This window comes from Danio rerio, chromosome 18, assembly GCF_049306965.1.
Source record: "Danio rerio strain Tuebingen ecotype United States chromosome 18, GRCz12tu, whole genome shotgun sequence".
NCBI lineage: Eukaryota > Metazoa > Chordata > Actinopteri > Cypriniformes > Danionidae > Danio > Danio rerio.
The window spans coordinates 7,415,285-7,441,153 of record NC_133193.1 but is presented as its reverse complement, the minus strand read 5'-3'; the positions used below and the strand labels follow the sequence as shown (position 1 = coordinate 7,441,153).

The 25,869-nt window shown below is 37.7% G+C and overlaps 2 protein-coding genes across 4 annotated transcripts in view; both read right to left on the bottom strand.

Annotated features, from left to right (window-relative positions):
- ptprq (protein tyrosine phosphatase receptor type Q) overlaps window positions 1-7,049 on the bottom strand; it is a 137,308-nt gene extending 130,259 nt beyond the window's left edge. Inside the window, exons 1-5 of one of the 2 annotated variants that reach the window (XM_073930217.1) lie at window positions 6,815-7,049; window positions 4,402-4,518; window positions 4,185-4,326; window positions 897-1,154; window positions 159-376 (exon numbers count right to left, since the gene is read on the bottom strand). In XM_073930217.1, coding sequence (XP_073786318.1) covers window positions 159-376; window positions 897-1,154; window positions 4,185-4,326; window positions 4,402-4,518; window positions 6,815-6,865 — 786 coding nt within the window. In that variant the 5' untranslated portion in view covers window positions 6,866-7,049. The remainder of the gene's footprint in view (window positions 1-158; window positions 377-896; window positions 1,155-4,184; window positions 4,327-4,401; window positions 4,519-6,814) is intronic. The other variant, XM_073930216.1, reaches the window with a different exon arrangement.
- An 8,039-nt stretch (window positions 7,050-15,088) lies between these two features.
- otogl (otogelin-like) overlaps window positions 15,089-25,869 on the bottom strand; it is a 110,973-nt gene continuing 100,192 nt past the window's right edge. For both annotated transcript variants that reach the window (XM_073930220.1, XM_068214992.2), the window contains 2 exons: window positions 17,454-17,533; window positions 15,089-15,724 (listed from right to left, as the gene is read on the bottom strand). In XM_073930220.1, coding sequence (XP_073786321.1) covers window positions 15,524-15,724; window positions 17,454-17,533 — 281 coding nt within the window. In that variant the 3' untranslated portion in view covers window positions 15,089-15,523. The remainder of the gene's footprint in view (window positions 15,725-17,453; window positions 17,534-25,869) is intronic.

Genomic DNA, 25,869 nt, shown 5'->3' with positions numbered 1-25,869 from the left:
TTTTTATGATGGATTTAAGGATGATAACTTTTTTAACTACTCAGACTGTGTTCATCTGGAAGTATATAGTCACATAGACAAAGGATTGAGGGTGAGTAAACTATGGAGTAATTTAGATTTTTGGATGAATTAAAGCTTTAAGCGTGTGATGTAGCTACCTCAACATCATTCAAAGCTGTCCACAAGAGCAGAAGATGGCTATATGACTTTAAGAGAGATGCAATGGACAGAAACTCTTCATTTGTCTTGATGTTGGCCAGATGTGAGCCAGGTGTTGATCTTTTACACACTTGCTTCGCTCCAGACCAGGACATAAACCCTGGGTTCACTTTAAAGCAGCTCCAACCTACAGCCAGCCAACCAACCAGACACTGACCTGCAGAAAGATGATACACCATCTCAGTCTTTACATGACTTTATACTGTACACATTCAAAGTTGTCATAAATCAGTGAATGGATGGTTAAAAAGTCATATTATGTTATAGGGAAATTCCATGCAAACATTTTAAATGGCTTGATCTTGTTGCAACATAGGCTCATTCTGAAATGTAGCCCTATATACATTTCAGGAGATCGCGAGTTATGTAGCCAGAGGAACGTATGGCTGAATTTCATCTTTAATAGGTATGGTACGAGGTAGTATGACGACATTCCTATTTAAATGTATTAAATATTAATATAAATATTATTTGTTAAATTTATTAAATGCACAAAAAATAAAGCCCCGCCCCCTATTCAATATTCAGTTTCAGTTGGAAATATGTCAACACACTAAAATAAAAGTCAACAACTTCTATTTCACACAAATTTAAGGCATCTTTATTTCTCCTTGGGTGTTAGCCGATGTTTATATCCAAAGCAATTAAAAGTAAAGGATAAGTATTTGTGCACATACCTGTCTTTAAGGCCGTCTCTAGGCTTTGTGTAACATTAAATTGGAGATGACGGATGAACGTTTTCTTTTTCACACTGACTCTGTAACTGCGTCCAGGCTTTAACCCCATCACCTGGTGTGAAGGTTGTAATTGGGATGCAGCCCAACACTGCTCATCCAAACACACATCCAAGGCGTTTCCATCATGTAATGTAGGCCAGCTGAACACGGCAGTCGTGGATGAGACATTAATGCTGATAGAGGAGCTCAGGAGAGGAACTATTAACAACAGTGAGACGCAAAACAAGAGCAGTATGATAAGAAATCACATAAAAATTAACAAAACAAAATGTACATGTGCATTTGTCAGGGCTCTATGCTGAGATTTTTTTACAATTCAATTAAATTCTCCTATTTTTTTATGGCACTTTTACACCCCATTCACACGGGGCTTCAACATCAACTCTTGACAGAAGGCATGAAACGATCGTCATAGAAGCATCAGCCAATGAAATTCAGACAGCTTTAGGCCACTGTCTAGCAGATGTATTTGCATACAGTGATCTGATTGGCTGACGCTTCTGTCGGCGCTTGAACAGTTGAGCTAGTCCCAACTTCTGCAGTGAGCAACGCCTCTGAAGCCGCGCAGACGGATCCACAATGCAGTTCGCCAAGGTAAGTAGATTGAAACTGTGTCAGTCCAGTTTTCAGAGTTATAAATGCTTAAGCTCCTACTAATAATAAAAAAACAACAACTTTGAGGTACAGTAAACAATTTCTTTGAATGATAGACAAAGTTCTTTTTTTCTAATAATTGTGTAGGGGAGAGCGGGGCACAAAGTAACACTTTTTGTTTTTGGTCAATTAGTGAACAAAGTAATGGGGTTAGACAAACCATATATTTTTTACCAATAACGGGCAAGCCTTTCCTACAAATGAGCACTGAAATTATGATCGCCGGACCTACGGTTTCCGTACAGCATTGCCAAAAATGCCAGGAGTATAAATGTTACTATTTACCCCACCTGCAGGGCAAGTTGTGACAGACAGAGGGTTAGTTGTAAAACATGCTTACAAAGGCAGATTACACAATTAATTTAAACCCAGTTTACTTAAAATAGTAGTTTTATTTCCTCAGTAATTGGCTCATTTCTTTTTTTTTTTACAGCACAGCATGTTTATGTATTTATTTGTTTATTGGATTAACACATTTGAATCTGTTGGCATTATTATCCATTTATCCATTGTTATAAAATGCATTTATTTGCATTGTTAGCAATAAAATTCCTTTTTTTTCTATTAAAACAATATTTTCTATTGAAAACATTTTTATTTAAAAAGTTCTCAACATTACACTTAAAATTTAAAAATATATATATTTTGTTTAATAGTTTAATTGGCGTCCAACAGTGTGTGGCTTAATTGTAACACCCCCGCTGCTTCTTGTTTTCCTCAAAATGGGCTAGCAGTCACTGTGTGGTAGTCATCTTTCAAAATGGTTTCATCTTTTAGCCTAGAAGACGGTGATCACGACAATATAAGATTTTACTTTCATACTTTCACAGATTTTTTAAAATAAAAAAATATTGACTGTAATAAAAACACTTGTAAGCTGCAAAAATGGTTTCTCTGGTGTTTCTCATTCAAATTTTGCAGAAATTTTCCAATAATTGGCAGGAAGATGTCTGTGGGCACTAGGGATGCAACAATACAGTTAGCCCACAGTTCAATACATACCTCGGTTTTTTAACACAATTTTCGGTTCGGTTCTCATGGCTTGACACTTTTTTTATTTCTATAGGCAATAGTACTAGTAAGAGGTTAAGGAGAAAAAAAATAAAAAACAATTTATTGCAATACTCATTTTGTTCTACTTAAAAGCCAAGAAAAGTACACTAGTTCCTAGTGTATTGTATTAAAAAAATAATACTGAAATCTCAGTGCTGGTAGCCCATGTACAAACTGAGAAACACATACATTGCTACATTTTGAAAATGAACATACATGTGAAGTTAATAAAGATAAATTGGCCATTTCAAATAAACATATTTGTTAAACAATGATTGCACACAGTTATTTTTACTTTTACTAAATTATTTTACTTTTATTAGCATTATACTTAGCCTAACAGTTACCGGCAAAACCGAAATGTCCTCACACCGCAGATTTGAAAGACGCCGGCGCTTCTTCGCACTGTTGCCTCACGCCCTATTCACACGGGGCTTCAGCGTCAACGCTTTCCTATTAACTTTAAATGGGTGACGTCAGGCGTTGCTGAACTGCATTGTGGATCCGTCAGCGCCGCTTCAGAAGCGTTCCTCGCTGCAGAAGTTGGGACTAGCTCAACTTTTCAAGCGCCGACGGAAGCATCAGCCAATCAGATCGCTGTATGCAAATACACCAGCTCAGACAGTGGCCTATTGCTGACTGAATTTCATTGGCTGACGCTTCTATGACGATCGTTTCAGCTCCAACTTCAGACACGCCCTCTGTCAAGCGTTGACGCTGAAGCCCCGTGTGAATAGGGCGTCACTTCGCCGGCGCTGCCTTGTACTGTTGCCTCAGCCTCACTTCCCCGTAGAGGTCTGCATTCCCGCGGCTGTCCCGCGGGCGCCGCAGGACCCGACCAGATTTCTGCGGCGTGGGAATAGATTTCCGAATAAATTGCGGGAGCGGTCGGTAATGGGTTTTTCACAAAAAAAAAGAAGAAGAAGAAAAACACATAATTGTGAATTAAGCCCATTTCCGTCAAGATGTTAGAGCTGCTGACTGTAGTATTGGTAACCTAGCAACCAACAGTAAACAAGGCAAGCAAAATAGTGACAGCTGATTGATCATGAGGGTGTGACATTTCTTATGTCTTTTAGTTTATTTAGCAAATCTCCTAAAAACCTTTTGGCAAAGGGTTTTCATTTGAAATTTGGCATTTACCTCACTGGTTTCTCATGTGATTCATCATTATGCACATAAACACAGCTCTGTTCTAAAATAATTGTGTGTAATGTACAGTTGAAGTCAGAATTATTAGCCCCCCTTGAATTTCTTTTTCTTTTTTAAGTGTTTTCCAAACAGAGCAAGGAAATTTTCACAGTATCTCTGATAATATTTTTTCTTCTAGAGAAAGTCTTATTTGTTTTATTTCGGCTAGAATAAAAGCAGTTAATAATTTAAAAAACTATTTTAAGGTTAAAATGATTAGCCTCTTTAAGCTGTCTACAGAACAAACCATGACATACAGAAAAAAAAAAATTTTTTCATGGGCAAACTTAAGCATAGAGCCCTGGTTTAAGCAATCTAAGCTTCGGTTACCAAGGTGGAAAGTCTTGGCATCCAGCAGTTCTGTGTTGTTGTATGATTGTAGACTGAATTCCAGTGTTTTAGACACTTGGGGTGCTCTGAAGGTCATCACACACTCACACACACCGTCACACACTGCAGTACTGCTTAGCACCTGACAGAAAGACTTAGTTAATCAAACATATTATCAGTACATGCATTTGAAAGAGAGCCTGTGTTTGCTTCACACCTTGTTGCCCAATGAAAGAGTGTAAAAAGCAGCTGTCCGAGAAGGAAAACAGCGAAACGCCACCTGTACCTGCACGGAAGACGGACTTCTGGGATATTGAAGAGTCAGACTGAAAATCTAAAGGACAATGAGAAAACATTCAGACACTGGGTTCATATTGCCGTTATAACAATTACACACATCAATGGAAAGCTAATTTGTTCAGCTTTCAGGGTTGTGGTTCCGGGTCTCATTTGCATTTCTTTCTCCTTTAATACTTTCTTTATTATGCTATTACTATAATAATAATAATTATTATTATTATTGTTATTATTATTATTATTATTATTATTGTTATTATTATTATTATTATTATTAACAATAAAACATCTACTTCATTCATGTTTCAGACGATGTATAAAACTCAATTTTATTTTATTTGTGGTTATTATTATTATTATTATGATTAATGTTATTATTATTATTATTAGTAGTAGTAGTTATAGTATTGCTATTATTATTGTTATTATTAATATTATTAATGTTATTGTTATTGTTGTTATTATTATTATTAATTTTATTATTATTATTATTATTATTATTATTATTATTATTATTATTTATAATATTAATGTTATTATTATTATTATTATTATTATTATTATTATTATTATTATTATTATTATTATTATACTTTTTTGTTTTGTGGTCCATGCTTACATTTGCATTTCTTTCTCATTCATTAGTTTTTCTGCTAATATTATTATTGCAATTTTTTTATTTTAACAATAATAATATTTAATTTATTCAGCTTTCAAGCAGGTCATGCATAAATCTCAATTTTATTTACTTATTTTTTTAGTTTTGTGGTCCAGGATCACATTTGCAATTCTTTCTCATTCATTACTTTCTTTATTTTGCTATTGTTGTTGTTATTATTATTATTATTATTATTATTGATATTTATATTTATGACAATTTCTTTTTTATTCAGCTTTCAAATCATGAATAAATCTCAGTTAAATTATATATATTTTGTGGCCCAGGGTCACATTTTCATTTATTTCTCATTCGATACTTTGTATTTTATACAGTTATTACAATTATTATTATTTATTATTATTATTATTAATATTTTATTAATAACAATAAAATTATCTCATTTATTCAGCTTTCAGATCATGTATAAATCACTATTAATTGAAAATTATTGTTGGATTTCTTTTGCTATTATTATTAATATTGCTATAATGAGTATTAAAACTATTATGTTCAGAAATGTGTTAAAAAATACTTCTCTCTGTTACACAGAAATTAGGGGAAAAAATAATCGGGGGGGGGGGGGGGGGGGTGTCAATAATTCAGACTTCGACTGTGTATATATATTTTACCTTTTATTTTTATTAGCCTTAGACCACAGGGGTCAAAGTCAGTTACTCGAGGGCTGTAGCTCTAATTAACCCTAATTAAACACACCTGATTAAACTACTGGAGTCCATCAAGCTTGTTTGAAACCTACAGACAAGTGTGTTGAAGCAGAGCTGGAACTAAACTTTGCAGACCTGCAGCCCTCCAGGAATTGAGTTTAACACCCCTGCCTTAGACCAAAGAATAACCTTGCTTTAAACCAACCTACACTGTAAAAAATGCAGGGCTCCACACAATTCATCCATGTTGTCCCAACACAAGTTAACTTTTAACATATTTATGTGGATTGAACATATATGTTGAACAAATATGTTGTCCCAGTGAAATCTCAAGAATTGTGTTGTTTCAGCTTATTCTAAATAAGTAGTTTGAATGAGCAAAAAACAATATTTTTTTGAGTGTAACAAATTACAGTAATTAATTTGTTACAGCAACATTCATATATTAACCTCAGAAATGAAAGTTTTGACTTGGTTGAAAATAATCAAACAATAATAATAATTAAAATATGTATTCTGCCCAGGGAAAATACATTACATTGACTCAAAGGTAAGATATTGTTTTTATAGACATTGAATTACTTTCGTTCAACTTATAATCAAAATCCAAGTACTACTTTGGACTAAACTATAATAAATACATGCAATGTTAGTCTACTCTATTGCTAATTGTTTTTTTTTCAATAATGAGGTAAAATATCTGCTGATATTTCAGTATGGCTATACATGTCAGGCAAGATGATAACAACAAAACTCACATTAGATAAAAAGTGAAAGCACATAAACAGTGTTCGCATGACATGAAAATGTTGTTTTAAAGTAAAAACAGTACTTTGAGAAGAACTAATGATTTTAAGTTACCCTAGGGGCTTTGATGCTTTAAGGCAAATAAAATAAGACAGCTTATAATCAGAAACCATAAACTTTCACCCACTTTAAAAATGTACTTTAAATGAAGCAGTTTGACAGTTTTCATTGTAGTATTAAGTGTAAGAATAAATTGTTACCTGAAGTTGCAAAAACAAGGCCAAAACTTTGTCGATGGAGCTCCATCCCATAATTCCAGTACCCACAGGCGACACCGTATCCTTAAAGTAAATCACTAAAGTCTTTTTAGCCTTGCAGCCCGTACTATAATCACAACCTACACAACAACAGCACACTCAGTCAAACTTCAGCAGCATCCCAAACACAGGCTCTGTGGTCATAAGAGCACTCCGTGGCATCTTACAGCAACAACAAAAAAAAAGAAAAATTGGGCTCAGTTCAGTTTACATAAAAAAATACCCAACATTCCTCAGACACGCCTCCTCTGCCACTCCAAATGCCCATGCCAGCATCTTTACAACATTACAAAATCCCACACCTCCTCCTGAAAGCAGCTGATAGCCTTTTAAACACTTTTGTTTTTCTTTCATTTTTGCCAAATGCAATTGCAAACACGTCCAGAAGAGACACACACGTGGGAGTTTTGCAGGGTCAGTCAAAGAGTAACGCTTAAAACAGGCACGCACACACACACACACACACACACACACACAAACACACACACACAACAAATCCTGTACGTACACCAGACTCCAACAGTATGTGCATTACATCAGCTACTGAGAATAAAACACAGCGATTTACACTGGCTGTCAGGAATAAGTCATTTACAAACATTATGTAATGTCTGGAATGTTTCAATCTCAATACAGCTTGCTTAAAATTATAGTTGCCCTAAATGTGTGCTTTTGTTTAAGCACTTTAATACTTTATCTTTACTCCTTACAGTGGTACTTCCCAGGTAGCAAAGAATTCTGGCCCAGATTTGGCTTAAAGCTGGCACAGCAGGCGTTCGTCTGGCACTGGCATACAGCATGTGGGCCAAACATGGCCCGGGTTTGGCAGAGGTGGCACTGTCTTTAAGGCGGCACACAAGACTTGGGCCAGATATTAAATCAACCCAAGCTCATTCTGAAAACGTAGTCCCGCGGACGTTTCTGGAGACAGCGGAATACGTCCCGGGATGCATGTATGGCTGCATTTATTTTTTTCAAGCTAACGCTACGGGGCAGTGTGACGCTGATCCTTTTATATATATATATATATATATATATATATATATATATATATATATATATATATATATATATATATATATATATATATATATATATATATATATATATATATATACTGTTGCTTTAAGTATTAAAGCCAGGGGGGGAAATGCTACATTAACAAACCCTGTACAGGTCTTTTTTTTTTTTTTTTTTTGTCAAATTGCATTAATAGTTCACAATATTTTTTGAAGAAGAAGAAGATTGATGAAAACAAACTTTGATAGTCCTCAAGTTACCTTTGTTCCCTTCACAAAAGAAGCAAAAAGAAAGTCCAAATCTCACTGTACTCCACGAATTACAAAAAAAAAAAAAAACTACTTGACTTTACTTGACTATGGTGTATTTTAACTTTTAAACCAGTACACTGAGGTTCATGTCAATGAACTTCTGTTTCTACAAATAAATCAGTAATAAATCAAAGCTATTCTCTTTGTAAATTGAGAGCTCACAGATTTGCAACATTCCCTTGAATTGGGGATTCAGCAGATGCAGACGAGGGAGGAGATGAACTTCAACATTTTAATTACCCGACTTGAAAGCAAAACACAGCTCAGCGGGTTATAGCTCAAGTCATGCGTGGGCCGATGTAGTTAATAAATCATGACTGAAATGAGAAGCTACACTTCCGGCAACGGATGCCAATTGTTGTTTTTTTTCTGTAGTTTTATTGATTAAAATGCGTTTGGTGATTTTACAGACTCATAATTTAAACCATGTAAAAAATATTTAGGGCCGCACGGTAGCGAAGTGGCTGTCGCCTCGCATCAAGAAGACCGCTGGTTTGACTCCCGGCTGGGCTAGTTGGCATTTTTAAGTGAAGTCTGCATGTTCTCCCCATGTTGACGTGGGTTTCCTCCAGGGGCTCCGGTTTGCAAACAAATGGGTGAATTAAATAAACTAAATTGGCCGTAGTGTACAAGTGTTAATGTGAATGAGTGTGTGTATAGGTGTTTCCTAGTACTGGTTTGTGGCTGGAAAGACATCTGCTGCATTAAACATATATCAGAATAGTTGGTAGTTCATTCCGCTGTGGCAACCCCTGATATAAAAAGAGACTAAGCTGAAGGAAAATCAATGAATGAATGAAAAATGATTTGTACCCTACACTGTAAAAAATGCAGGCTTACATACAAAAACATTCATGTTGTCCGGACATAAATCGACTAACCTAATTGTTTTTACTAATTTAAGTTGACTGAACATAACAATTCAGTTGTTCCATCAAAAAAAAAAGAGTAAAATTGCAATAATAGTGATTTTTCAGCTAATTTTAAATAATGAAGTTGAACAAGCAGCACTTTTCTTGTGTACGTTTTGTATAATTCCAGGGAATAGCAAAAATAATTAAATGATGGATTTGCAAAGTGCATATAAAAATATATATTTGCATTTTATGTAAAAATCATTTGAAGCTTACTGTAAAAAAAGTACACTGTAAAAGAATTACTGACTCTAACTCCTTTACTATATGGATAACATGGATTTTATTGAGAGATTTGCTGTGCTTTATACTTTAGAAAGCCTGAAAAACATTGCAGATTCCTTCGGCGCAACATCTAAGTCCACCAAATCCTTTCAGAGGTGCACCAGCTCTCTAATTTCATCAACTCCTCCAGAAACTATACCTGGATGATGGAGGCTTTTTAGCGGTGCTTACAACTGAGCCGAGCTCAGTTAGATAAACTGTTGTCAGGTGTCGGCAAGAGGATTTTCCTTCTGGGCACCAACAACAGGCGCTACGTCATAATCACTACCCTACAAGAGCAAGCTCCTGATTGGGTAATGTGTCGTAAAATGTCTTCTGAAGAAACGTGCGATAGGCGTGAATCACGTCATTTGCGCAGCCTCATTCGTGCGAAACACTGTGCAGGATGTGCTATTTGCATCTTTGCATTGAATGTAAATCACTTGCGCTTGACACTTCATCCGCGTCTGGTGTGATTGCAGCATTAGACTGTAAATTGTGGTGAATAATTACGATTGTGCTGTAATTTTTTACATTTCAATTGTAATTATTATTTACAGTGCGCTTGTAAATTAGTTTTAGTGGCAACCAAAATTGGCAGTAAGTTACAGTAAATTTTGGTCACACTTGTGGAAATATAAATTTCTATCAACTAATTCCAAATGAAAAATAATCTACGTATAACTGAAAAGTTATATTCTCTGGTTTTTAATTATATAATTTCATTAACATCCCAGCCAGGAGGGACATTTAACCTTTATCTCTCTGACTAAAGGCTAAGCCAGTGATGCAAATGCTTTAAACGACTCTGTCTTTGTCTTCGGGTGTTGCTTTTATGCTACAGAAACCCTATGTTGATTAACTTGTGTGGTCAGTAGCTGGGCTGTTTTTTAACACCTATGCCATGCTGACTCCAACTCTTAATTTGCATGCTCTGTTTAGCCATATCCCCTCCTCCTAAGAACACAATATAGCCATGAAATCTTTGTCTCAATTCAGACTAATTCAGACGTGTGTGAGACTAATTCAGACGTGTGTGAGACTAAGTCAGACTTGTGAAAGAACTTGCAGACTGCGGACCTCTAGTAGGTTCTTGCAGACACATTGGACATTTTAAAGACGCTGTATGACTGCAGATTAACCAACACGTCTCAATAAAGGAATTCTGCTTGTTTCGAGTCTCCTGGACTGGGTTCTCTCTTCTCTTTTCAACTCATTTTTTTTTTTTTTACAACAACTTGGTGCCGTGAGCCGGATAGAGACAGAAATCCTCAAATTCTCAACAATTTGCCACAAAAGACTGAAATCCACCTGGAATTCAACTTGAACCTTCAAGATCAAGGAAACTTCTTCAGACGGAATCTTCAGCTCAATGGCAATTTGAAGTCACTCAGCGGACGTCACAAATTCTCAACTATTTGCTGACTACAACCCTGATGAACATTAAAGCTACCTGAATACAAAGATTAGATCACTCCAGACTGAATCTTTTCAGCTCAACCTCGATTTGGTGAGTTTCACTCTATCAAAAGAACCATACAGACCAGTCTATACACATGGTTATTCTCTGCTCCATCAGAGAAAAGTTAACAAACAGCTGCAGGGTTTGTTTAACAAAAAGTTATCCTCTATTTCAGTAGAGAAGTAACAGTTTATCCTCTGTTCAGACAGAGAAGTAAAGCCTTACGTGCTATTTTCTTTTAAAAAGTTATCCTCTTTTCAGAGAAGTTAAGCCTTATGCGCTATTTTCTTTTCTTTTATTTTGTTTTCCCTCTGTTCAACCAGAGAAGTTTAAGTTTAGCTATACAAGCTAATTTATGTTATCTCTTGTTCAGGCAGGAAGTTTTAGCAACATGTGCTAATATTATTACCCTCTGTTTCGCCAGAGAAGAAATTACTACACTTTCATCTGAAAAGTTTTAGTATTTTTACTTTGTGATAATAAGCTCACAAAATGTTCAGACAGAATACAAGACTGATCACTACAACTGAAAAAGGTAGTTTAAAAACTCCTTTATTGTCAGATCAGGATTTCAAATCGCTGCTACGACAGCACATGGACTCAATAACAGAGTCAGTCAGACTAAATTTGACAAAGAAATTTAGCATTGACCCAGATGATGTTTGGACATTAGATGAATGCAAGAAAGTGCTTGATGCATGCATTCGCAAAAACAATGTAAAAGGCATTATCTGCTGCTACAGAGAATTCAGTTTATCTCGAGCTAAACAACAAGTTCAAGCTAAATCTGAATTAGAAAAACAGATCCAAGAGCTTCATGCTAAAATAACCTCATTAACAAAACAACTGAACCTAAAGAAATCAAAAACTGACATTGAGAAGGTTAGTCAGCCTGATAATAAACATCCAGACTTACAAATTGTCTCTGAAACAGACATTTCCATCCAGTCAGATAGCGATTTACCTATAGGCTCAGTAGAGGTTTGTGGTGCCAGAAGATCTAAGAGAACTGAGAGTTCACACAACAACACTCCTGTTGTTCAAATTCAAACAGTTTCCAGAACACTAGGACCTAGAGAAATAGACAGATTATCTCAAAGCTTACCATCAGCACGCACAAATTTTTCAGAGTTTAGCAGAGCACTAATCAGCAAAATGCGTCTTTATGACATGACATTAACAGAAGTCACCCAGCTAATGTCTCAAATTCTCACTGAATCTGAATTCAACAGTTTTGAGCATACTGTGACCTCTAAACTACAACATGCCAGTAAGGATGATTTGAGAGAGGGTGTTTTGAAAACTCTAAAGAACATTGTTGGCCCAAAGATCGACTGGTCAAAAGTGACTTGTTGTGTGCAAAGGAAAGATGAATCTGTGAATGAATTCACTGAGAGATTTTGTCAATCCGCCATAACTTACAGTGGATTAGCTGATAATTCGGACAGTGTGCTAGATGATAAGGGACCCCTAGTCCGCATCTGGTCAGATGGCCTTGCAACTGAATACAGACAAGCTTTGCCATTTCTTAATATCACCTGGTCTTCCACCACTCTCAGAAATAATATGAACAGTTTAGCTTTGTGGGAAAGAGACTCTTACATCAAAGACAGAGTCAGATTTGAAGCAGCCGCCACTAAGGTCAACACAGAAAAGACATCAAATCACAAATGTCTTAGGAAAAATATCTGTTGTCATTACTGTGGTAAAAAAGGACATTGGATGAGGGAGTGTAGAAAGAATAAAAAGAACTTTAAAGAGATGAACAGGGTAAATCAACTTCTGAACAGTTTGCTAAATGCCCTCAACACACCCCTCCCCTCATCACTAAATCCATTGAGCTGTCCACAAAGATGCTAACCATTTTTTGGCTGTAAGTGCTTAATGTCCCAGTTCATTTACAATTAAGATGAAAGACTCTTTGTAAAAAGACACAAAGGAAACTTCTTCCTTTGTATTAGGGAACTCTGCTTAAGTCCACTTACAGCCTTGAATGTGTTTTAACACATTTTCCAATCACTACCCATTCAATGTTATGATGTCTGATAGGACTGATATTTGTTGAATGATAGTTTGTGTCTCACATTTTAAAGTTTGCCCACCACACTCAGGGACAGAACAGGACACACAAACCAGTGAGGAGCCCAGGGCAGAACTGAAAGCAACAGGCTTCAGGGGCCGCACCCTGTGGTGAAGACTCCCTTTTTCCCCATTTATCCTCACCTCACTGTTTTATAGGTGTCATAACTTTAAGATTAGGAGACAGAAAATACACAACACTATACGATCACCAACTTAACACAACCACTATACGATCACCTGAATAACTAGACACATGAACTGTGTGATCATACAAGTCTATGCATGAATACTGCTGGTCTGCTGTTTCCTTGTTTTCTTGTGTGCAGGTTAACCCATAAACACTGCATCTTCTCAAGAAACACTGATCTAGAGCATCACTACGAAGATCCATGAATGACAGGAAGTCATCAGATCAACTCTGTGCTGGAGAAGAACCAAAAGAAACACACCTCACAAAAGACTGAACACTATTCACAAGCCATGGACTTTCAGAAGATCTACAGTTTAACTACATGATTTTTTGTGTCATCATGTAGGATTTATGACATTACAACTGATTGTCATAAACGTGTGAACAGTTTTAGAAATCTACACTTACATCTACGTAGATATTGAAATGACACAGAATAAGTTAAATGTGCCAGTAACTTTTTAAGTTACATGACTAGAAGATGGGGCTTCTGTTATCAAACAGAAGCCATTGAATGGTTTTAGGAAAGCTTACAAATTTATATTTTTTTGTGAGAGTTTTAAATAACTCTCAAAGGGGGAACTGTGGAAATATAAATTTCTATCAACTAATTCCAAATGAAAAATAATCTACGTATAACTGAAAAGTTATATTCTCTGGTTTTTAATTATATAATTTCATTAACATCCCAGCCAGGAGGGACATTTAACCTTTATCTCTCTGACTAAAGGCTAAGCCAGTGATGCAAATGCTTTAAACGACTCTGTCTTTGTCTTCGGGTGTTGCTTTTATGCTACAGAAACCCTATGTTGATTAACTTGTGTGGTCAGTAGCTGGGCTGTTTTTTAACACCTATGCCATGCTGACTCCAACTCTTAATTTGCATGCTCTGTTTAGCCATATCCCCTCCTCCTAAGAACACAATATAGCCATGAAATCTTTGTCTCAATTCAGACTAATTCAGACGTGTGTGAGACTAATTCAGACGTGTGTGAGACTAAGTCAGACTTGTGAAAGAACTTGCAGACTGCGGACCTCTAGTAGGTTCTTGCAGACACATTGGACATTTTAAAGACGCTGTATGACTGCAGATTAACCAACACGTCTCAATAAAGGAATTCTGCTTGTTTCGAGTCTCCTGGACTGGGTTCTCTCTTCTCTTTTCAACTCATTTTTTTTTTTTTACAACACACTTTACAATAAGGTTCATTAGTTAATGTTAATTAATGCATTTACTAACATGAACTTACAATGAACAATACATTTACTACTGTATTTGTTCATCCTAGTTAATGTTAGTTAATGAAAATACAGTAGTTCATTGTTAGTTCATGTTAACTCATGGTGCATTAACTAATGTTAACAGGCATGGACTCGGATGTTAATAATGCATTAGTGAATGTTCAATTATGATTAATAAATGCTGTATATGTGTTGTTTATGATTAGTTCATGTTAGTAAATGCATTAAGTAATTAACCTTATTGTAAAGTGTTACCTAAATTTTATATTAATGTAAAATGATGTAAAAACTTTACATTAAAAATAAACATTTTCACATAAAATTAACTCCTGTTAAGTTGTCTCCCCCAAAATAAATGCAAAAATTGTGATTTTTCAGCTCATTTTAAATAAGCACTTTAAACAAGCAATGATTTATTTTGAGTGTATGTGCTGTATAATATTCTGTGGATAATTATGTGGCTTATTGCATAAAGAAAAATGAAGCGATTGATCCGCACAGTGCATAGAAAAATATATTTTTTGTGTTTTTATTTTGATTATTTAGAAAAAAAAAGCATTGACAATAACATGCAGGTCTTCAGATATTTGACTAAATGCTTTGTTTTAGGCTCATACAGTTTTGTTCAGAAATCATATTTTTGGCATTATGGCTATAATATGGAAATTCAAGTTCATTGTATTATATTTTTCTCTTTGTGTGTGTGTGTGTGTGTGTGTGTGTGTGTGTGTGTGTGTGTGTGTGTGTGTGTGTTGAGGCTAAAACAAATGTAGGATTTCTCTTTAAAAACATATATTAAATACCTACTTAGTGCTGTTTTGTTTAAAAAAAACAATTTGAATCAAAATGCAAAAATATTTTTGTTAGAAAAAGCACAAGGATTCATTTAAATAAAGCGTTTGGTTAACAGGTAACATGCTTAAAATGTATTTGGAGTCTTATAATACTATCTTAAAGTACTCTCTTATCAAATGTTAATAGTTTAAAATGAAAACAATGTCAATTTAACAGTTCCTTTCTTGTTCTTATTCTAATAAACGTGTGATTAGCATACTTACACATAAGTTACAGATATAAAAGAAAACAAATACAGTGATGGTGTTAGTAGTTTTGCAGTTATACAGATACTGTATTGAATAATGTGTCACAGTCAGGCCTGTGTGTAGATCAGTTCCACTGGCATGAGCAGTCCATGGGCTCCTGGTAGTAATAGTCCACCGTTGTGGCGTTTCGAGTGCAGTACAGCTGTATGATGCGGTTCTGAAGGCCGTTTTCTCGGCAGCACTTGCAGAAACGTGCGTGACTGTTAATGTTGAAGTTAAAGATGGTGGCGGATGGACATTTGCCATCGCATGAGTACACGGTCACCTGAGGGGAAAGAGACATTATTAGCCCTCCTGTGAATTTTAGTATTCTTTTTCAAATATTTCCCAAGTGCTGTTTAACAAAGAGAGGAAAATTTCACAGTATTGCCTATAATATTGTTTCTTCTTGAGAAAATCTGATTTATTTTAATTTGGCTGGAATAAAAGCAGTTTTTAATTTTTTTTATTATATTTTTTAAGGTCAATATTATTAGCCCTCGATTGTCTACAGAACAAACCATTGCCTAATTAATCTAGTTATGCCTTTAAATGTCATTTTAAACTAAATACAGTACTAGTTTACTGCAATATAACTGGTAAAATATTATGGGATTAGTTATTGGAAATTGGCTAATAAAAGAGAATGAGGCTAGAGGTCTGCAATTCTGCGGCTGTACCGCGTGACCGGACCAGATTTCTTGTGGCGCAGGAATACATTTCCTGCGGTCGGTAACTCTGGTGTAATTTGAATGGGAGCGGGCAAGCTAATAATATAGATCCTGATAGTTCCTGAGTCCCGATGTTATTTCGGAACAGCATGTCTGTGATTTCCTCATTCTTATTGAGCACTGGTACACACTGTTACACATGCTAAACGTATGGCCAGTGCTATCTGCACGTGCTTTTTATCCACACAGTCTGTGCATGCATCATCTGCATAACGGTCCTCCTCAGAGCGAATTTTACGAACAGGGCAGAACGAAGTGAAAATGCGCTGTTCATCAGCTTGCATTAGAAAACGGTCAGTTTACTGTTAGGAAACTCACTTCAGGGAAGTCTGATGTCTTTTACCCTGTCTAAATTACCTTTTGTGAGTAATGTGATAATACCTCAAAGTTTTATCCTTTAGTGGTCACAAGACTGGAACCTCAGGTTTAAGGCAGCACTTATGTCTCATCACAAAGTGGCAAACAAAACTGACATTTAGCCGACAATCCTTGCAAAACCTAGAGTTTTATCTGTGATCTCTCTCTTTCAGTAGTACCCAATTTAAACGCGAGATTTTGGAAACCAGATCTACATTTAGTGGGAACTGTCAGGTCGGGTAGAAAAGGAGGTGGGTCAGGCAGCAGGTAAACAAAGGCAGAATAAAGGGAGCAGTCGGGTGTAGAATAAAATCTTGCGGGAGCGGGACTAAAAAATTTGTACCGTGCAGATCTTTAAATGAGACAACATATACAGTAAAAAAAGCCAAAAAAGTTGGAAATATATATATATAATTAATTACCAATTTTCACAGAATTTGCTATAATATTTAATCTTCTGGAGTAAGTCGTATTTATTTTAGTTTGCCTGAAATAAAAACAGTTTTTGTTATCCTTTTAAGGTCAAAATTATTAGCCGTCTTAGGATTTTTTTTCTCGAATGTCTACAGAACAAACCACTGTTCTCCAATAACTTGCCTAATTAACCTAACTTGCCTAGTTTATCCTTTAAAGGGCACTTTAAAATGAAAAACTAGTATCTTGTAATCTACAGTAACTAGTAAAATATTATCTACTGTCATCATGGCAAAGACTAAATAAATGAATTACTAGGGATTAGCTTATAAAAAACATTGTGTTTAAAAATGTGTTAAAAGCACTTGGGAATTATTTAAAAAATAAGAACATTCTTACAGGAGGGCGAATAGTTTTGACTTCAACTGTACGCAAGAAAGCAAATTAATCGCTATACAGCAGTGAATGGTAGTGTAAATGTGGTGAATTGTAGTGTAAATCTTTCACACTCACAGGTGCATTGCTTCTGCAGTCATCTTTTCTGATGGTGGTTCTGATGGCGACTCTTTTGCAGGTTTTACCATCTTCTTTGCCTACACACACACACACACACACACACACACACACACACACACACACACACACACACACACACACACACACACACACACACACACAAAACGTGAAAAAATATGACTTGCATATAAATATGTGCATAATTCACCCGCAAGTGTCACATGTTTTTCTAATGCTGTATGCCTGAAAATGAGTACTAAATTGTTCTGCTCATTGTATGTCCATCCATATAAAAGTAATTAATAGTAACTAAGATAAAGAAAAAACATTTTTAAAAGACTGCTTGTGACAATCGGTATATTCCAAGTCTCGCATTGAATTCATACTAAAACATTGCTATAAAGGCGCCATCTAAAGACGAATTTGCATACCTGAATCGGAAACATCTTTATTCAATAAATGTGCAAACAATATGTGCTCAAATGCGCTTAACTTAAAACACACACTTATTAATGATTCCTACTGTGTAGGACATTTTATTGTATTTTTACAGCACTGTTTTCAACAATTTACAGCAACTGCCCCTTTACAGTAACCTTACAATAATATATTGTATTGTATTGTATTGTTGTATTGTATTGTATTAAATAACATTAAATTACATAAAAATTGTATTTGTTTGACTTTCATTACACAAAATATGATGTTATATATAGTCTATAGCTATAATTTATACTTATTGGGGTTCCCATATGTCCTGGGGCCCCAAGTGGACGATTATTAGTTAAATCCGCCAATAGATTTAAGTATAGGACACTTAAATAAAATTTAAATTAATTTTAATACATTTTTTTTTTTTATAAAAGAATGTAATTAATTAATTGAATAATTTTTTTTCGCTAATTGGTGAAGTTTTTTCCTCGCCTGTCGCTACTGGCTTGCATGGTTCGGGATCTCTAGAGCTGCGTATTGATGGATTTGCTATTCTGTAGTGAATATTAAACCACACTGAACTAAGCTAAACTGAACTGAACTTAAACAGTAAAACCTGAACTACACTGTTTTAATTTACTATGATCTTCTATGTAAAGCTGCTTTGACAATCTACATTGTAAAAGTGCTATAGAAATAAAGGTGAATTGAATTAATTAATTTTAGTGGTATGAAAAAATAAAGGGCATACAGTAAAAGAACTTTTTGGGTGAACTATGCTTTAAATTCAACATGACAATATTGACAAGTTACCTTTTTAATGCACTATACCGTTGAAAAAAAAGTAATAAAAAAGAAATAAAAAATGTATGTAATTTACATAAAATGAAAACATTTTTGTAAAATAATGACATTAAAATTAAAATAAAAAAAATAGCTGTTTAACAAACTTGACAGCAACACCAAACATACACACACTAAACACAGCAGGCTCACAGACTATTATTTCAGCACACTGGGGGCTCCACTTGATTGACATGTTTAGTTACCACGGCAACATTTGTCTGACAATGATCAAGTGGCACCATTGAGAAGTGAACTTTTCACCCATAAGCAATTTTAGTTCATAAAACAATGTTCAAATGAAAGGTGTTTCAGTCTTTTGAGGTCAGTGTGTGTGTGTATGTGTGAATGTGTGTGTGTTCATTTTGACTGCTATTCCTGAGGTTGAATCAGAGGACAGGTTTTGAAGATTTATCATGGGGTTTCAACAGGAGATGAATCAACACTTCACAGCTGTGTGTTAGGGAGGAACAGCTGATGAGTGTGTTTGAAACGCAGTCATGTCTGTGTTTGTGTCTGAATGTTGCATGGATGTTCGAGAGTGAGGGTATTAAATATATAGCTAGCAGTTCTGAAGTTATTTACTCACCTTTATGTCATACAGTACATACAGTACATTGAAAATAATTATTCATTTTTGCAGGTCTGGAATGAATATAACTCTAAATACAGTTGAAGCCAGAATTATTCACCCTCCTGAATTATTAGCCGCCCTGTATATTTTTCCCCAATTTCTGTTTAACGGAGAGATTTTTTCAACACATTTCTAAACAGAATAGTTTTAGTAACTCATTTCTAATAACTGATTTATTTTATCTTTGCCATGATGACAGTACAGAATATTTGACGGTATATTTTTCAAGATACTAGTATTCAGCTTAAAGTGCCATTTAAAGGCTTTTAGGTTAATTATGCAGGTTAGGGTAATTAGGCAAGTCATTGTATAACAGTGGTTTGTTCGTGTTGTAAATGAGGGCGATGCCAACCCTCTTGTGCACCACCAGAGGGAACCATCGCCAGAATTCTGATTCGACTCACGGACTCAAAATCCCATAAGCCCTGCTACCTGGCACTGATTACGGTCCAGGTGCAACTCATCAGCTCTCGTGTATATATACCACACTCACGCTCCGGTTCGTTGCGAAGTCTTGATTTGCCTGGCTGTCATTTCTGAGCGTTCCATACTCCCTGCTTCGGACTGATCTGTGTTTCTGACCCTGTGCTTGTTCTACGATTACGAAAGACATCTGCCTGCCCCTGATCTCCAGCCTGTTATTCTGACCAGTAAGATATCTGCCTGCCTTTGAACTTTTGCCTGTCCCACGTTCTGTCTCCTGGATTGCCCCTTTGTGTTTGTTTGTATGTGTGCTCTTAATAAAGCTTGCAAATGGATTCAATGCCTTCTGACTCATCACAACAGAAGACTTCGCCACTACAGAATCCAGCAGCTTTAGCACAAGTCTCGACTGAACTTTCCGCTCAAGCCACTCAGTTAGCCACCCATCATCAACAACTCACCCATCTAACTTCTCTCACGGAGGAACTGGTGAGAGCTATGCAGCAACTCCGTCATCCGAATCCTGCAGTTACCCCGCCTGCTACCATGACAGCTTCTCAACCAGCGCATGTCTCCAATGCTCCGGCTACCGTAAGTCCCCGATTAGCTTTTCCTGAAAAGTTTGATGGGTCACCTTCTCGCTGCAAAGGCTTCTTATTGCAATGCAAACTATTTGTTAACCAACAACCTGCATTATATCCCACTGATTCTAGTCGGGTGGCTTTTGTATGCAACCTGTTAACGGGGAAAGCGCTGGAATGGGCTACAGCGATATGGAAGGAGGAGGAATGTAACTATCCCACATTTGAAACTTTTCTCAAGCAATTTCGGGAAGTGTTCGAGCACCCAGCAGATGGGAGAAGCCCCGGTGAGCAGTTACTTTCTCTTACACAGGGGCGTAACACAGCTGCAGAATACGCCTTGTCATTTCGCACTCTCGCCGCTCAAACTAACTGGGTTGAGGATACACTGAAGACACTATTCAGACGGGGTCTGAATACCAATCTACAATCTGAATTGGCTTGCCGTGACGAAGGAAAGAAATTGAATGAACTCATTGAACTTACCATCCGTCTTGATCATCTGATTCGCAGCCGTAGAAATCCTCGCACACAGCTCCATGTTTCAAGTGACACGCCCCCTGATGAACCCATGCAACTGGGTTTCACCCGTCTCACCCATGAAGAAAGAATGCATCGATTGCAAAATCATCTATGCCTGTACTGCGGTCAATCAGGGCACAGGAAATCCACCTGCAGCGTGCGACCTCAGACACCAGTTCAATCGGTGAGTCCTTCCCATGTTCCTGCACTTTTCAGTGTACTGATTCCTGTGATTATTAAATTTGATAAAAGAATGATTAATACTACGGCTCTTGTCGACTCTGGATCTGCCGGAAACTTTATATCTAAGAAATTTGCTTTATGTCACGAACTATCTCTCAGCTCATATGATTCCTGTCTTGCAGTGGAAACACTAGACGGTCGTCCTGTGGGTGAAGGACGCATCCGTATGATTACGAATAAGCTACAGTTACAAGTTGGTGTTCTACACATTGAAGAAATGCAATTCTACATTATTGATTCAGTTAATCATCCACTGGTGTTGGGACTGCCCTGGTTAAGGCGACATGACCCTCATATCTCCTGGAGGGACGGACAGATATTGCAGTGGAGTGAGTCATGCATGAAACAGTGCATCCAGCCCATTCACAAAATTCCATTACGAACCACCAATGTGTTACCTGAACTCGTTGATGAACTAATCCCCATTGAGTACCATGACTTACATGAAGCTTTTAGCAAACAAAAAGCTACTCAACTTCCCCCACATCGACCAAGTGATTGTGCTATTGAGTTAATTCCAGGTTCAAGTCCTCCAACGGGTCGAATATTCCCTCTGTCACAACCTGAGCACAAGGCAATGTCTGAATATATCGACGAAGAATTGGCCAAGGGTTTCATCCGACCTTCTACATCTCCTGCTTCAGCTGGATTCTTCTTTGTAAAGAAGAAAGATGGCAGTTTACGTCCCTGTATTGATTACCGAGGGCTCAATGAAATCACCGTAAAATTCCGCTATCCATTACCCCTCGTACCTCCTGCCCTGGAACAATTAAGAAAGGCTAGATATTATACCAAGCTTGATCTTCGCAGTGCATATAACCTTGTCAGAATCCGTGCTGGTGACGAGTGGAAGACCGCGTTTTCCACCACTAGGGGGCACTATGAGTACACGGTAATGCCCTTCGGCCTGTCAAACTGTCCATCCGTGTTCCAATCTTTTATGAACGATGTCTTTCGGGATATGCTGGATCGCTGGGTCATCATTTACATCGACGACATCCTCATATATTCAAACACGATGAAGGAACATGTTGAACATGTACGTATAGTGTTGCAACGCATGATTCAACATCGTCTGTACGCCAAATTAGAGAAGTGTGAATTTCACCAGACACAGATCGCCTTTTTGGGATACGTCATCAGTGCAGAAGGGATTACCATGGATGATACGAAGGTACAGGCAGTTCAACGATGGCCGTTACCCCAGAATCTCAAGGAGTTGCAGCGATTTCTAGGTTTTGCCAACTTCTATAGACGGTTTATCAGAGGCTTTAGTTCAATAGCCGCACCATTAACAGCCATGACCAAACGAAATTCCCACAAACTATCCTGGTCTTCTGAAGCACGCCAAGCATTTAGCGATCTGAAGACTCAATTCACCACAGCTCCTATTCTCCGTCATCCCAACCCAGACCTACCTTTCATTGTGGAAGTGGATGCATCCAACACAGGAGTCGGTGCTGTGTTATCTCAACGTCAGGGTCAACCATCCAAAATGTATCCATGTGCCTTCTTCTCCCGTAAATTGACCAGCGCAGAACGAAACTATGATGTGGGAAATCGCGAATTACTGGCAATGAAATTAGCCTTGGAAGAATGGAGACACTGGCTGGAGGGGGCTAGTCAGCAATTCACCATATTAACTGACCACAAGAATCTGGAATATCTTCGCTCAGCCAAACGTCTAAATCCCAGACAAGCTCGTTGGGCTTTGTTCTTCACCAGATTCGACTTCATTGTCACCTATAGACCAGGGAGTAAAAATAGTAAGGCAGATGCACTATCCAGGCTATCAGAGGATAAAACCCCAATTAGTGATGAAACCATTATTCCTACGAACTTACTAGTGGCTCCAGTACAGTGGGACATACTTACCGAGATCCAAGAGGCCAACCGAGAAAACAACCCTCCAGTAGACTGTCCGAATCACCTGATTTTTGTACCCAATAACATACGTACCAGATTACTGACCCATATTCATGACACTCCCAGTTCGGGGCATCCAGGCATCACTGCAACTTTGGAGTTAGTCAAAGCCCGTTTCTGGTGGCCGTCCCTCACGAAGGATGTAATTAATTATGTTCAGAAATGTGAAATTTGCCAAAGCACGAAGGCATCTCACCAAACCCCTGCTGGCCTGTTACAACCGCTACCGGTTCCGCAACGGCCCTGGTCCCATATAGCGGTGGACTTCATTACGGATCTCCCTGTTTCCCAGAACAACACAGTCATTCTCACGGTGGTTGATCGTTTCTCCAAGGCTTGTCGCCTAATACCGTTGCCCAAATTGCCCTCTGCCTTTGAAACCGCAGAAGCCCTGTGCAATCATGTATTTCGAATGTTTGGCTTACCTGATGATATCGTCTCAGACAGGGGATCCCAATTCACTTCCCGGGTATGGTCCGCTCTCTGTAAAAATCTAAATATTAATGTTAGTCTCACCTCAGGGTACCATCCTCAATCCAACGGCCAAACTGAACGTATGAATCAAGAAGTCATTCGATTTCTACGTTCCTACTGTCATCAGCAACAGCACGACTGGAGTCGCTATCTGATGTGGGCAGAATATGCACAAAATTTATTAATAAAGCCAGCCACGGGTATCACGCCATTCAAATGTATTCTTGGCTACCAACCACCCCTGTTTCCATGGTCTGGAGAACCCACTGAGTTACCTGCTGTCACGGATTGGCTGCAGCGGAGTGAGGATGTCTGGAACCAGGCTCACAGACATCTCATGAGGGCAGTCAGGAGGAGAGAGATTCAGGCGAACCGTCACCGACGCCAGGGACCCACGTATCAACCGGGGCAGTGGGTGTGGTTGTCGACACGAGACCTTCGTCTGAGATTGCCCTGCCGCAAACTCAGTCCCAGGTATGTAGGGCCATTCAAAATTGTACGCCAGATTACTCCAGTGTCTTTTCGCTTAGCCTTGCCTAATCATTATCGTATTTCTCCTACTTTCCACATGTCATTACTCAAACCCGCTGGTGGTCCACGAGAGGAGGCGGTTGAGGAGGAATCGGAAACCAGGACCCCTCCACCTGTCATGATCGAGGGCGAGGAAGCTTACCTCGTTCGAGAAGTGCTGGACTCTCGACGTCGGGGTGGCGCCCTCCAATATCTGGTGGACTGGGAAGGGTACGGTCCAGAGGAACGGTCCTGGGTGAATGCTAGAGATATTCTAGACCCAACTCTCACGGAAGAGTTTCATCAAAGGTTCCCAGAGAAACCAGCCCCCCGACAGCGCGGTAGACCCCGGCGTCAGGTGCCTTCTCGCTTCAGGAGCCGCTCGCAGGAGGGGGGTTCTGTTGTAAATGAGGGCGATGCCAACCCTCTTGTGCACCACCAGAGGGAACCATCGCCAGAATTCTGATTCGACTCACGGACTCAAAATCCCATAAGCCCTGCTACCTGGCACTGATTACGGTCCAGGTGCAACTCATCAGCTCTCGTGTATATATACCACACTCACGCTCCGGTTCGTTGCGAAGTCTTGATTTGCCTGGCTGTCATTTCTGAGCGTTCCATACTCCCTGCTTCGGACTGATCTGTGTTTCTGACCCTGTGCTTGTTCTACGATTACGAAAGACATCTGCCTGCCCCTGATCTCCAGCCTGTTATTCTGACCAGTAAGATATCTGCCTGCCTTTGAACTTTTGCCTGTCCCACGTTCTGTCTCCTGGATTGCCCCTTTGTGTTTGTTTGTATGTGTGCTCTTAATAAAGCTTGCAAATGGATTCAATGCCTTCTGACTCATCACAACAGTTCGGTAGACTATCAAAAAAACATTTATTGCTTAAGAGGGCTAATAATATTGACCTTAAAATGGGTTTTAAAAAAATTAAAAACTCCTTTTATTTCTGCCGAAATAAAACAAATAAGGCTTTCTCCAGAAGAAAAAATATTATCTGAAAAACTGTGAAAAATTCCCTGTTCTGTTAAACATCATTTGGAAAATATTTAAAAAAAGATATTTACAGGAGGGCTAATAATTCTGACTTTAACTGTATGTATACTATATACACAGTCAAGCCTAAAAGTATTCATACCCCTGGCAAATTCTGACTTAAAATGTTTGTTTAACTGTAAATAAAAGCTGAGAAATATAATGCCTCTTATCAATCGTCTTAGGCCCCGGTCAGATGATTTTTTTTTTGGCGGTTACAAAAATCACTATGTGAGATTATGCGATTTTTTTCTTGATAAAATCTTGACTTAGCGTGGGTAACATATGTGCCAGCCAACACGTTCCTTCACGATCAGTCATCCCGTGATGTCTACGACGAGCGTTATTTCGCAAAGTAGTCAGAAGTGTGGCTATAACAATATTTCTTATCTTAATTTTTACGTTTTTTATTTTATTTTACGTCAACCTCAATAAACACTGCTGCTTGGAGACAACTAATAACTACATTACTTAAGGGCATTCCTTACGACATAGATAGGACCAAACGTATGATTCCTTTTTAATAGTAAGATATTTGAAATCTAAATGTATATTTTCCTGCCAGGGGTTGCTTATTAAACACTCCCTCCCCTGAACTTCCCGCGAGTGAGACGGAGAAAATGAAAGCACATAAGCAGCACGGAAAAATCAGATGCTCTTTAAAGATCTTTAAAATGGTTTGAATCAGGAATGGTGGGAAATGGCTGCTGAAAGGGTTAATTCCTCTTCTTCCTATGCCAGGAGTCTGATTCAGTTAAGGTTCTCCATAGACTTCATCTAACGAAT